At 43.1% G+C, this 12,587-nt stretch overlaps 2 protein-coding genes across 4 annotated transcripts in view; one reads left to right on the top strand and one right to left on the bottom strand.

The window, feature by feature from the left end:
- PEX7 (peroxisomal biogenesis factor 7) overlaps positions 1 to 12,587 on the bottom strand; it is a 118,500-nt gene that overhangs the window by 103,483 nt on the left and 2,430 nt on the right. The window lies entirely within an intron of this gene.
- The window catches only part of MAP3K5 (mitogen-activated protein kinase kinase kinase 5), a 204,624-nt gene continuing 193,857 nt past the window's right edge, over positions 1,821 to 12,587 (top strand). For 2 of the 3 annotated variants that reach the window (XM_081293968.1, XM_081293967.1), the window contains exon 1: positions 1,821 to 2,410. In XM_081293968.1, coding sequence (XP_081150094.1) covers positions 1,963 to 2,410 — 448 coding nt within the window. In that variant the 5' untranslated portion in view covers positions 1,821 to 1,962. Of the gene's footprint in view, positions 2,411 to 2,623; positions 2,759 to 12,587 lie in introns of those variants that run through there. The other variant, XM_081293969.1, reaches the window with a different exon arrangement.

Here is a 12,587-nt window from a genome sequence, read left to right as displayed (position 1 = left end):
GTTAATATCTTAGGCGTTTGGAACTTTCCCTGATGTGTGGTGTGGGGAATGAAACTGATTTTATCTTTGAATTGCCATTGGGTGACCTGTTTCTTCTGGATTCCTTATCTATAAAGACTTGAGATTTGGAAATAAAATAGTATAGCAAAAAGCTCTTCTTATTTTTCAGGTAAAATGGACTTAAGACATTTGACCATGTTATTTACTAGAAAATAAACTTACCATCAGTGACAGTAATAGTAAGGAACTTCAGCGACAGTGTTCTAGGGCCTGTAATTTGCTTCTTCAGACCTCATTGATCAATAGAATGCTACTGCCCTGTTGTGGTCTGAATGTCTTCCTCCAAATTCACGTTGAAACTTAGTCATCAATGCAACAGCATTAAGTGCGGTCCTTGGGAGTTTGAAATGTGATTCATGTTTTTCTCCAGTCTTTTCCCAGGACTCATTAATCTCGGCTTGGGAAGTGCAAATCCAGTTACTGTGCTTTATTTCTTGCAACTTGGACTAGCTTTCCTACCATTGACATATTAGCATTCCAGAGGAGTTCTCTGGGAATTTACACATCTGTTTTGCTCCCCATACAAATAGGTACTTTTTTGATTGCTCTTAAACGATCCAGGCATTTCTTTCATGTAGTTCAATTTTAAAAACAGAATAAGTCACTTCATTTTCATCTTTTATCTTGTGCATAATACTTTGCTGCCCATCTTCTATCTTCAGAGCATCTGTGGGGGAAATTTTAAGATCCCAAATGAGAATGCCAAATCGTTCGGCAGGTGGAGCTAATCAATTACTCATTAACAGGACCAGTTATTGGAAATTTTAAAATAAGAAGTACCAAAGGTCGACAGGATAAATTTAGCCTGCCATTTCTAAATTTAGCTCCATTGTCACTAATAAACTCTCCTTCAGTTTAGGTCCCAGCTTCAGGGCGCTAGTTGACACCTTCCTGCCTCGCGCCACGCGGGCCTCCTCTGTGCTACCAGGGCTGCAAGAGGACCGGGTCCACGCTGCGAAGCAAAACCAGGGAGCCCTGAGGAGGGCGCCGTGGCCACGAGGAACGCTGGATAAGTCTCTGGGGCTGATTCTGGGACCCCCCTCCAGTAGGACTAGAGAGACTTTTTTACGCCATCCTGTTGTCGCGTACTGCAGCTCTTAGGTGGGGGCTCTTGGCCTCGCGCCGCACTGGGTGGGTTCCGTCCCGGCTCGAGCTTCCTAGCAGCGCCCTCCCCGGGGGCGGGCCTTGACTCCTCTTGCGGGGGACGAGTGGGCGGCCAGACTTGGGTGGCAGAGGGGGAGAGCGGCTGCTAGAAGCTGCCGGGTCCCTGGAACTCAGCGGCTGCGGAGGTCTTCAGAGAAACGAGGCCAGGCGAGGGGGAGGAACTAGAGCTTATGAAATTGAGCTGCCTCCGAGGAAGGAGGCGGGAACTTTCGGCTGCAGCTGCAGCTGTTCCGGGACGCAGCCCGGGAAGCCCGCCCGCCGTCCTTAAGGTGCTCGCCAGGTAGCTCCGCACCCAGAGGGCGCCCTCCTCGGCCCCTCCCAGTGGCCGAGACGGAAGGAACCGGTGGCTCTCCAGTTGCGAGGGCGCAAGGCACCCCGAGCGCGGCGCCCTTGAGCCGCTCCGCGGCGCAGGTTTGCCAGCCGACTTGTCCGCCTGCCAAGAAAAGGAAGCGCTGTCCCTTCCCGCTCACCCGGGCTTCCCCACCCCGTGTACTCTCAACCCTGCAGCGGGCGAGCGGCGTGGCCACGGAGGCGCCGAGGAGGGGCGAGCCGCCGCCGGGCAGCGGCGTGCCCGCGGGCGACAGGGCGCAAGAGAGGAGGCGGCGGCGCGGCGGTGAAGGCGCTGCGCGCGATGGCAGCTGCTTAGCCCGGCGGGCGCGGAGCAGCCCTGAGCTGTGGCTGGCCAGAAGGTGCGGCTGGGCCGGGGACACCGCCGCCGCTGCAGCCCGGCCGTCAGAGATGAGCACGGAGGCGGGTGAAGGCATCACTTTCTCCGTGCCACCCTTCACCTCCTCGGGCTTCTGCACTTTCCCCGAGGGTGGCAGCTGCCGGAGGGGAGGAGTGGCGACGGTGGCCGAAGGCGAGCCCAGCCAGCTACCGCCGCCGCCACCGGGCAGCTTCTGGAACGTGGAGAGCACCGCCGCCCCTGGCACCGGGTGTGCTGCTGCCACCCCTGGGAGCAGCGCCACCCGGTGCCGGGGCAACTCCAGTAGCGGGGGCGGCCGACGGACCACGGTGGCATACGTGATCAACGAAGCGAGCCAGGGGCAGCTGGTGGTGGCCGAGAGTGAGGCCCTGCAGAGCCTGCGGGAGGCGTGTGAGGCGGTGGGCGCCACCCTGGAGACCCTGCATTTCGGTAAACTGGACTTCGGGGAGACCACGGTACTGGACCGTTTTTACAATGCAGGTGAGTGTGAAACCCCTTCACCGTACTCCGCGGTCGGGCCCACATTTTTTGGGGGGAGGGTGGCCGTTTTCTGGGGAAACGTTTTGTTTTGTTTGTTTTTCTTGGCGGAAGCATGCTGCCTACTTACTTCTCGCCCCACCTAGGGGGACGCGAGTGGCGCTGCGTGACTACTCCTGGCGCTGGCCAATCCTTTGGGAGGGAGTGTGTGCTTGTGCAAGAGCCAGTGTTTTGTGCACTAGACCCACTGACCTTACCCACCACCCGGCGCTGGAGCCCTGGGGTCTATGTGGTCGATCTGAAGAACTGTTTTTCAGCAGTGCAGGATATTTCCAATCAGTCCTCCATTCAGTATGTCTGTTTCACTTTGTTAGGTTTGTCCCCAATTTCCCTTTTACTTAGACCTATAACCCTTTTGTGTGTGTAGTTTTGGGAGTACAGAAACGAGGACTTTATGCCTCACAGCCAGCTGCGCGCAGTGTACTGTAAGTTGCCTGTCTTGTCCTGATCTTTCCAACTCATTTTATCTTCAATAAGTTTTAGTGCCTTGAATTTCCTTTCTTTTACCAATTTGAACTTTCAAGTAATTACTTCCCAAAGTCATAAGATCATGACTTCAGCAAATGCCTATGATATCTTTCTTGGGATCTTGGTGAAAGAACCAGTTTTTTTTTTTTTTTTTAATTAGCCTATACATCGTGGTGGGCTGGAAAATTTATAATTTAACATTGTTTAAAACGCTGATATGTTATCTTTTTTTTTCACAATGAACATGACATGTCTCTTTATTTTCTAGATTTCCTTTAAAATCTCAGTAAAATTCTGTAGTTTTTATATTGATATGTTATCTTAATGACTCAGATTAGCTTGGTCATTAAAGTGATTGCAAACGTAGTCCATGCAAAACTTTGTATTTTTTTTCGGGCTATCTCGGATTTCAGAAAGTGTCAGGCAGTTCCAGTGGCTGTTAGCAAATGTTAGGAATGATAACATGTTTTTGAAATTAACTATTAGCTTAGCACCCTGTCCATCCAATGTTGAGAGTGCAGCCTTAGTTATTTTTATAATTGTGGGTGGAAAAGCTGGTTTAATGGTTTCAAAACAATAAGCTTCTTGTATTTGTGATCACATACAAGGTTTTATATTCCAATCTTGTTTTCAGTTCTGATTCTCTACAGCCTCTTCAAAACACCTAAAGTAGGCTTATGTCAGTTTTGGAATTCAGCCAGAGCTGAATATTTTAAGAACAAGAAGAACTTCATGTTAAGGAAGCCAGACTAAATAAACTAGGACTTTCTGGTTCTGGTATTTTTTCGCCCCTGTCTTCATAGTTGAACACGAGTATAATATATTATAGCTTGGTCCTTTGGGCGGATTGCTATAAAAATTACATAAATGTAACTTTTCTAAAAATTATAGCACTCTTATTTTTGGTTTATAATTTGGAAGAAGTTTCAAAGAACTGAAAGATATGAGAGGAAAGTAGCCAGCTAAGTAAATACTTGAGTCTCCTTTTACTGCACTGTAGATTGGGCATTTTTTCTCTAGGGCTATAGAAAAAAAAAGTCTTTAAGCTAATTTGTAAGAAACTTTCCTAACAATGCACTCTTTCTGTTGTTTTCCAAATATTATCTCTGGGAAAAGGAGGGAGAAAGGTTAGAAGGGAGCTGACATTAGAACTGTATCTCATTTAATACTTCAAACAAGCCTGGGAAGAAAATTCTTATCCCCCTCCCCCCCCATACTGGGTAAGAATTGAACCCAGGAGTAGTTTACATTCCTAGCCTTTTTTTTTTTTTTTTTTTTAAGTTTCATTTTGAAATGGGTTCTTGCTTAAGTTGCTCAGGATGGCCTTGAATTTGGGATCCTTGAGTAGCTGGTTTACAGGCATTTGCCACCCTGCTCCAGAGGAAGTCCTTATCTTTCTAAGTGAGAAAACTAAGCCATGCATGACTGGACCTAAGATTCATAGGCAGTAACTGGTCAATGCAGTATTCCGCTCCTGGGGCTGAAAGGTCATGCATGGCCCTGGCTGCCTCCACTCAGGTGTACTGACTTGCTCTCCGAATCCAGGAAAACTCTCCTTCAAATAGCTGACCAGGATCCTAAGTGCCATTTAGGTGCCCTGAAGAATAGTGGGAAGGGGATGCTTTGGGGACACCCTTGTTCCTGTCTTGCTGTGCCCCACCCCTCTGCTCCTTTCAATCCAGGCAGACTTCAGTTTAACCCCTGCCTATCTGGGTGACATGACCTCTAACCTCCTCCATAGTATGAAGATGTGACAGAATGAGGATGGTATCATTTTCATCCAAACCTTTTGTTCTAAAGTGATAGTCTCAGAGTCTGATGAGACTATCACTTTAGAACTCTCTCTCTTCCCCTTTTTGTGGTACTGAGGATTGAACCCAGGGATGCTCTACCACTAAGCTATCCTCACCCTTTTTGTTACTTTGAGACAGGATTTCACTGAGTTGCCCAGGCTTGCCTTCAGCTTGAGGTACTCCTGTCTCAGCCTTTTGAGTTGCTGGGATTACAGGTGTGTGTCACTGTGCCTGGCTATTACCTATTTTCTTCTAATGTCTAAGAAAGGGCTTGTCCTGCTGCCAAGGGGCTGGCCAACTTTTTTTTGTCCAGGGCCAGATAGTAAATATTTTGTAGTCCTTGGAAGTTTCTCATAACTGCTTAACTTTGCCTTGGGAGCAGACATAAACAGTACCCCTAAACAAATGATCGTGGCTATGTTCCAATAAAACTTTACTAATGGACTTCGAAATTTGAATTTCAGATAATTAACAAAATATTACTCCTTTGCTTTTTCCTCCTAATCATTTAAAAATGTAAAAACTATTTTTATCTTGCAAGTTGTACAGAAACAGGCCGTTGCAGGCTCCTGGCCATGCTGACCTTTTCTCTACACCTACTACCTGAATGATTATGGTACAGGGAGAAGAACAGTGCCCCTCCAGGGAGAGCTGAGTTTTCATTCCAGCTCTCTTGTGAACCAGGGAATTGAAATCATGAGAAAGGCTTCTTATCTCCTCCAAAGGCAATCCCTTACCTATAAGATTAGCCACAGGGTGGAAGTAGAGGGAGAATTGAAGTCAGTTTCTAAGATTCCCTTATTTAATCCTGTGCATGTGCAGAGCAAGGCAGCATGGTGCCCTTGGGGCAGAGGTCTGGAACAGGAGTTTCAAGGTCTGTATTCTGGATCTGATACTTCTCTAATTTGGAGTGAGTCGTTTAAAAACTCAGAAAAGAGTAGAGAGTTGGAGTATTTGGTATTTGAGATATCCTCCAGTTTGCAAATTCTTTACTCTAAAATTTCAATGTTATTACTACACATGAGTCATTTTAGTTCATAGAGATTCATAAACTGTTTGTACATATGCTGTTCCTGGCCACAAGGAGCTCAGAATTGGTGGGGAGGGTGGATTCTGTGTGCTTTGGCTGACCCAGTGCCTCTGTGAAGGTCACACAGAAGCCTTGGGCTCCCAGGACACAGCTGTAGGTCAGTAAGGTTGAGGGGATCCAGGAGTAGTTTCTCAAAGGAGTTGATACATGAATCTCAGCGGAAGGGTAAGCAAAGATGGCCTATCTGGGACCTCAGCATTGAAAAAGAGAACAATGGTGCTCACATAGCTCAGCTTAATGGAATGTATAAGAACTTAAAGCATGATGACATTTTTTTTTACAAACTTTCCCCATCATTGTGTACTGGTGTCTTCTTAAAGAATAGACTGTAGGTGGGTGTAGTGGTGCCTGGGCAACTTAGCAAGACCCTGTCTCAAAGTAAAATTAAAAAAGGACTAGGGATATGGCTCAGTGATAGAGCATCCCTGGGTTCAATCCTCGCTACTGCAAAAGCAAAAGCGAAAAAGAACGGATTGTAGTTACAGGTTTTCACTGATTTTCCCAATTTGATTTTATTTAATTGTGTTCTAGTTTGTTCATTGATGACACTTGTCATTCTGTGATCCTGAGAGGTGAAATTAATGCTTTTATGAAAATGTGGACATGGTGAATGTCCTAACAACACCCATTCCCTGCCCCCTGCATTGCAGGCAGTTAAACTCAGTAAAAGCTCAGAGGTGTCAGTCATACATGGTGCTCTGGTTTTGGTCAGACCCCAACTGGTCAGGATTCTAAAAATATATATATATATATATATATATATATATATATATATATATATATTAATGAACACCAATTCTGTGAATGTACCTGAAACAGGCTTTATTTTTCCTTCATTTTGCTTATGAAGACACTAAACTATGAAGAAATCATGCATTCATTCAGGTTAAATGATTAAAATTGCTGGTTGGAACCAGAAGCAAACTTTCCCTTAGAAACAGTACTGTAGATGGTAGAGTCTGGGACTCGCCTATAAGAAGCCTTAACTCAGTGTATGGAATCCATTTACCCTTTTAAACATCCAGGAAAATTGTGTTTCTGAAACCTGAAACTGATCACACTTTTCAGTGTGTTAGAACAGTGACTTTTGCTTTGATGTAGCTTGTTGGTAGCTTGGTCAGATGTAGGAGGAGCAGCCACTTGAATTGGTTTTGGTGGGTGGTGGGTGGGGGCTGTGGGAAAGGCTGCAGGGAGAAAAAGTATGCTGAGTAAAACAAGAGGCAGGGCCAGCAGGATCCATGAACATGTTCACTTCTTTCAGCTTCTTCCCCTCCTAACCTATTTATGGCTCTGGACTTCCTGCTGATGTAAGACCCTGGGACCTTGCTTGGCTTAAGGCCAGCTGCCTCCCTCTGGGTGGGCCCTGGATTAGATAGGCTGAAGGCTTCCCCTTCCCTGCCACCAGCCTTGTCACCTGCCTGGGTCTTCCTCTGAGCCTGGCTCACTGCAGATTGCAATCTTTTGCTCAGCCTTTTACCCTTTAGCAATAGTGAGGAACCGGAAGGAAGCACATGCTAGTTGAAATTTTCAGAACTTAGCTTTTCTATTTTCATCCATATTGTGTTTTCACTTTACATAAGCTTGTGAAGAGGGTGGCCCGTTTTTGCCATTTTGCCAGAGAGCCATCTGATCTTTGTGGGCTTTGGTTCCTCTTGCTTCCAGCACAGCTCCTTAGGTCTTCCATTTTTATTTGGCAAAATAAAACAACCCTTAATCCTCCTTATCCTAGAAGAAGTTCTTGAAAGTCTTCCAGCCAACTTCTGCATTTCTGCTTTCATATCCATATGTGTGTGTGTGTGTGTGTGTGTGTGTGTGTGTGTGTGTGTATGTATGTGTGTATATATATATATATATATATATGCATATATTGTCATATACTTTGAGGGGAGATGACAAACTCTGCATCTCCTAAATAGTGTTTCTCATGAACTGGATAAAAAAGTCAGGACTGCCAACATTTATAATTTTTCCAAGAAAGGGTGTTTTTAGAGAAAGAAAATTCAACAACCAGTCCCCCATGGCTGTGAGTTCTTAAAAAGGAAAGATGTTAAAAAATTAGTGGGGACATTACTGTGGAAGAAAGGTCATTTGAAAAGTTTGCAACAGTGGTATCCCACATGTTTTCTTTTAGCTTTTTAACTTTTGTGGGTACACTGTTGGAGCAGCTGTTGCCACCCGTATAAACCCAGAGCACTGTGCTTGCTGTTGCCTTCTTGGATAACTGGCTAGTTGAGGCAAAATTGTAATTTTTCTAAAAGGGTTTTACTAGGAAGTTGGAAAAAAAATTAAAAAGAAAGCCTCAAAGAGCAAAACTAGATTCATTTTTAGTGTACCCAAATTCTTACCAAGTAGTGAAGTGCAGATGGTTGTGGCTGGCTCTTCTTTCAGGTTCCCAGAATTCTGTTTCTTTCCTCAGCTTGGCCATCTTGGGTTTGTGACATTCACTAGTTGGTGGTGAGCTGGTTCCTTCTCTGGGTGAAGCCTGTTTATAAGTGCACAGCATAGTCTTATCTCACCAGCGTTCTCAGCAGGTGCCGGTCTTTCGGGAGTCCTCCACTGCAGGTCAGTTCCTCTCTGGTAGCTACAGGGACTATCCCCTGCTTCCTGTTTCAGAGGAATAGTTTGAGGCCTGTTCAGTTCCTGTTTCTGGTTTGAAGGACAGAATTGGGTTGTAACTTCTTTTTGTCAAGCACGAAGTCCAGTGAATGCCCAAGTCTTTCTACCCCAAACAACCAACTGTGTCTGCTTGCCTGATGGTCCCTGATGGTCAGATACTACCGCAAACCAGTAAAGTCGAGAACCACAGGAAAGTGCATTATTGGTCAGTGGCTCCAAGCCAGTGAATTTTTACTTCTTTAAACATCTTGATTGACTTTTTAAAATATTTTATGTGTTCTAATTAGCTATATGTGAAGCAGAATGCATCTTGACAAATCATATATAAATGGAGATAACTTCTGTTCTTCTGGTTGTACATGATGTAGAACCACACCAGTTGTGTAACCATATATGCATATAAAGTAATAATGTCTGATTCATTCTACTATCCTTCTGACCCTCCTTTCCCCTCCCTTCCCTTCACTCCCCTCTGCCTAATCCAAAGTACCTCTGTTTTTCCCTACCCACCCCCCTTATTATGAATTAGCATCCATGTATTAGAGAAAACATGTGGCCTTTGGTTTTTTGGGATTGGCTTATTTCACTTAGCATGATATTCTGTAGTTCCATCCATTTACTTGCAAATGCCATAATTTCATTCTTCTTTAAGGCTGAGTAATATTCCATTGTGTATATATACCACAGTGTCTTTATCCATTTATCTGTTGAAGGGCATCTAGGTGTGTTCCATAGTTTGGCTATTGTGAATTGAGCTGCTCTATACATTGTTGGCTGTGTCACTGTAGATTGCTGATTTTAAGTCCTTTGAGTATAAACTGAGGAGGGGGATAGCTGAGTCAAATGTTGGTTCCATTCCAAGTTTTCTGTGGAATCTTCGTACTGTTCTCCATAGAGGTTGCACCAATTTGCAGTCCCACCAGCAATGTATGGGTGTACCTTTTTCCCCACATCCTCACCAACATTTATTGCTTGTATTGCTAGTATTGATTAATTTTTATTTAAAAATAACCTAAGGGGGCTGGAGCTGCATCTCAGTGGTAGAGCACTTGCCTAGCACATTGAGCCTCAGCACCACATAAAGATAAATAAATAAATAAATATTGTGTCCATCTACAACTAAAAAAAAATTAAAAAAAAAAATCTAAGGCTGTTACCAACTAAGTGCTTCTTAATATCATATTCAAGTTTTCTAGTATGTTTATTGTGACAAATATTAGCTATGAAGTTATGGCCCCTCCCAGAAAGCAATTAGAACATTTTATCACCTTCTTGTCACCTGTGGGATCTCCCCAGGACTGTGGACTGTGCCTGTATCTCCTTTACTTAATTAGGACAAGAGTAGAGTTGAAAGTATGGGGAATGGGGTAGGGTGGGCAGTGCTGCAGGAGCCACAGTCATAACAGGAAGAAACAAGGAACCACAGCTTTGGGAAAGGGATTGAACCTAGGGCCTCTTGCATGCTAAGCATGGGCTCTACCAGTGAGCTATACCCCCAGACTGGGGAAGGTAGAGCTTAAAGCTAATTTTGCTTTCTTGATTTGAATATAGATAGGAGGGGAAACTGTCTATATTTAAGAAAGATACCCTTTTTTTTTTTCAGGGAGTAAAATTAATTGTGCAAAGTTTTATTAGTGACATAAAAAGGAAACTTGAATGCAAAATGGTAAATTACTTAAAAATCTATTGGTACTTTTAATGCATGGGTTTCTTCAGTTATTTTAACATGTTAGTTTTCTTTCTGGTTGGAGTTGTTGATTAAAGAAACTGATCAAAAGTGGAAAATGAAAAAGATATGAGGCAAAGCTGATTTTAAAAGCCTTGTCTGTTTGTTCCAGAAATTTAAATGAGTCACTCCTTACCTTTTATATGAGTTTTAATTGGAGGGTTGTTTTTTTGTTTTTTTGTTTTTTTAAGAAAACAGACAAACCCGACATACAAACATATATAACCCAAGCCATATTGTGGTAATTTTCTTAGGGGAGATAGGAGGTGGGGAGAGAATTTAAATGTTAAAGCAGAGCCAAGCAGACCTGTATACCTTAAATGCCACAGAAACAGCACAGGTAACCATTGACGTTCCATTCCAAGTGAACCTTTTTTTTTTACATGGTTAATCAACAGTAAGGCAATCAATTGCCTTGGGTGTATGATTCATACAGGAAGGGAGTTATATTCCTTTGTACAAGGAGTCTCCAGAAGGGGTTGTGACAGTACTTTTCAACACTTCTAGCCTTTTCCATACTGGTGAACTTTTATTCAACTGAAACATGAAGGGGAGCTGCTAGTGGCTATTAGGGGACATTGAGCCATCTGCCTACTGAATCTGAACACATAAAACCAAGTATTTGCTTAAGCCAGTGAATTTTTCCTCTTGATTAACTTTTATTTAAACAGTAATCTAAGGCTGTTACTTGCCAAGGGCCTCTTAATGTCATGTTCAATTGTTCTAATATGTTTATTGTGACAAATATTAGCCCAAAGCTGGGACAGCCAGGACCAGGAGTGTGATTCCTGCATCCAGGAGCCACAGCTTTTACCTCCAGCTTGGCGGTTTATAATATGGTCACAACGGTGCTCAGGAGATTTCATGTGTTTGTTTTATTTTTTTTTTTTTCCAGAATGGTCATATAATGTATGTTCAGTATCATGTGATCCTCCTCATTTGATCGTTTTAACTCCATGAAAGAAATAGATGTAGCAGTGTAATCATCTATATTTTTTTTTCAGTTGGCAAGGTATGTGACTTGGTCAGAAAAAAATCAGGTGGTTGAATGGGCATCAAACTCAGGTCTTCCCAACTTCCAAATAATCAGGTGTTTGAACCACTCTACCACAGATGCCCCTTGCAATGAATAACACCCAAAGCTTGTATCCTGTTTGGGAGGATTAGGTCTGACATCTTGGTCCATGATGCTGTGTAGTGCTGTTACGAGGCTAAGTCATGGTAATGACACTTCATTTCTGGTCCCTTCTTGCTGACATATTGCAGTGACTTTGTAATGAGCTTAGGAAAGCTTACTTTGATATTTTTCTGTCTAGAGAGACAAAGGAACCTGGAGCTTAAGCTGAATACTGGTTGCAGGTTGCTTGCCACAGGATGGAAATTGGATTTTTTCCAGGCAAGTCTTGGTCTATTTTCTGATCATAAGAGTCGAATGGATTGCCAAGTGACAGACCAAAACAGGCCCGTCTCTGGAATGATACAGAGAGCTGGGCTTCTGGCACAGCTCTTCCTTGGTGCTCTGAGTAGTTTGGCTCCTGACTCTGGCTCACTTTCTTCTAATGTGATAGCATATTCTCAAGAACTCAGATCTGTAAGCGTTTATCCATTGCTTGTGATATGCCTCTTATTGCAGCAGATTTAGTAAAGAACTTTGAAAGAGAAGAAGGCATTCATCTTCAGGAGTATGAAGGTTTGTAATATCTATAGGTTTCCACAGTAACAGCTGATACTAAGGAAGAAGTTAGAAGGAACTGTCTATATATACTCCATTCTTCCTCATCTAACTAATTAAACAACAACCAAAGAAACCTTAAGAAATTTAAGTTGTGAAACATTGCAATCATAAAAAAGTACACAACATAGTATAACGGACACTCATGCATCCACTACCTGAAGATAATTGTCATTAATCACTTTGACATTTATTTCACTTCTCTTTTTCTCTGTTTCAGAAAAATAAATCATTTTAAACATAAGTAAAAGTCCCTTTGTACTTCATCAGCTTCTCTTCCTGGAAAACTGCTTCCTTCACTGTGCTACATTGTAATTTTATAAACTGTAATTTATAAAAAACCTTAAATCATGATTCTCTACAAATATAAATATGTTAAATATTTAATTCTTTACTTAATGAGGAAACCAATGTGATATTAAAACTGCCTCAAAGGAGACTATTTTTATGAAGCTGGGGATCAAACCCAGAGCTCTGTACATGCTAGACAAGCACTCTACCACTGAGCTACATCCCCAGCCCACTGAAAGGAAAATTTTGACAAGCATATGTAGAAACACATCATTAGGAAAGCTAAAATGAATTTGCTAATAGAAGCAAAACTATTATATCTAATATCTAAGGCAATTCTGTAAGTCTCTGTCAATATTGGAGTCATCTATTCTAATGAGGTAGAAATCAATCACATAGCTACC

Source organism: Spermophilus citellus (assembly GCF_964194105.1).
Source record: "Spermophilus citellus genome assembly, chromosome: 5".
NCBI lineage: Eukaryota > Metazoa > Chordata > Mammalia > Rodentia > Sciuridae > Spermophilus > Spermophilus citellus.
This window is presented reverse-complemented; position numbering and strand designations above follow the sequence as displayed.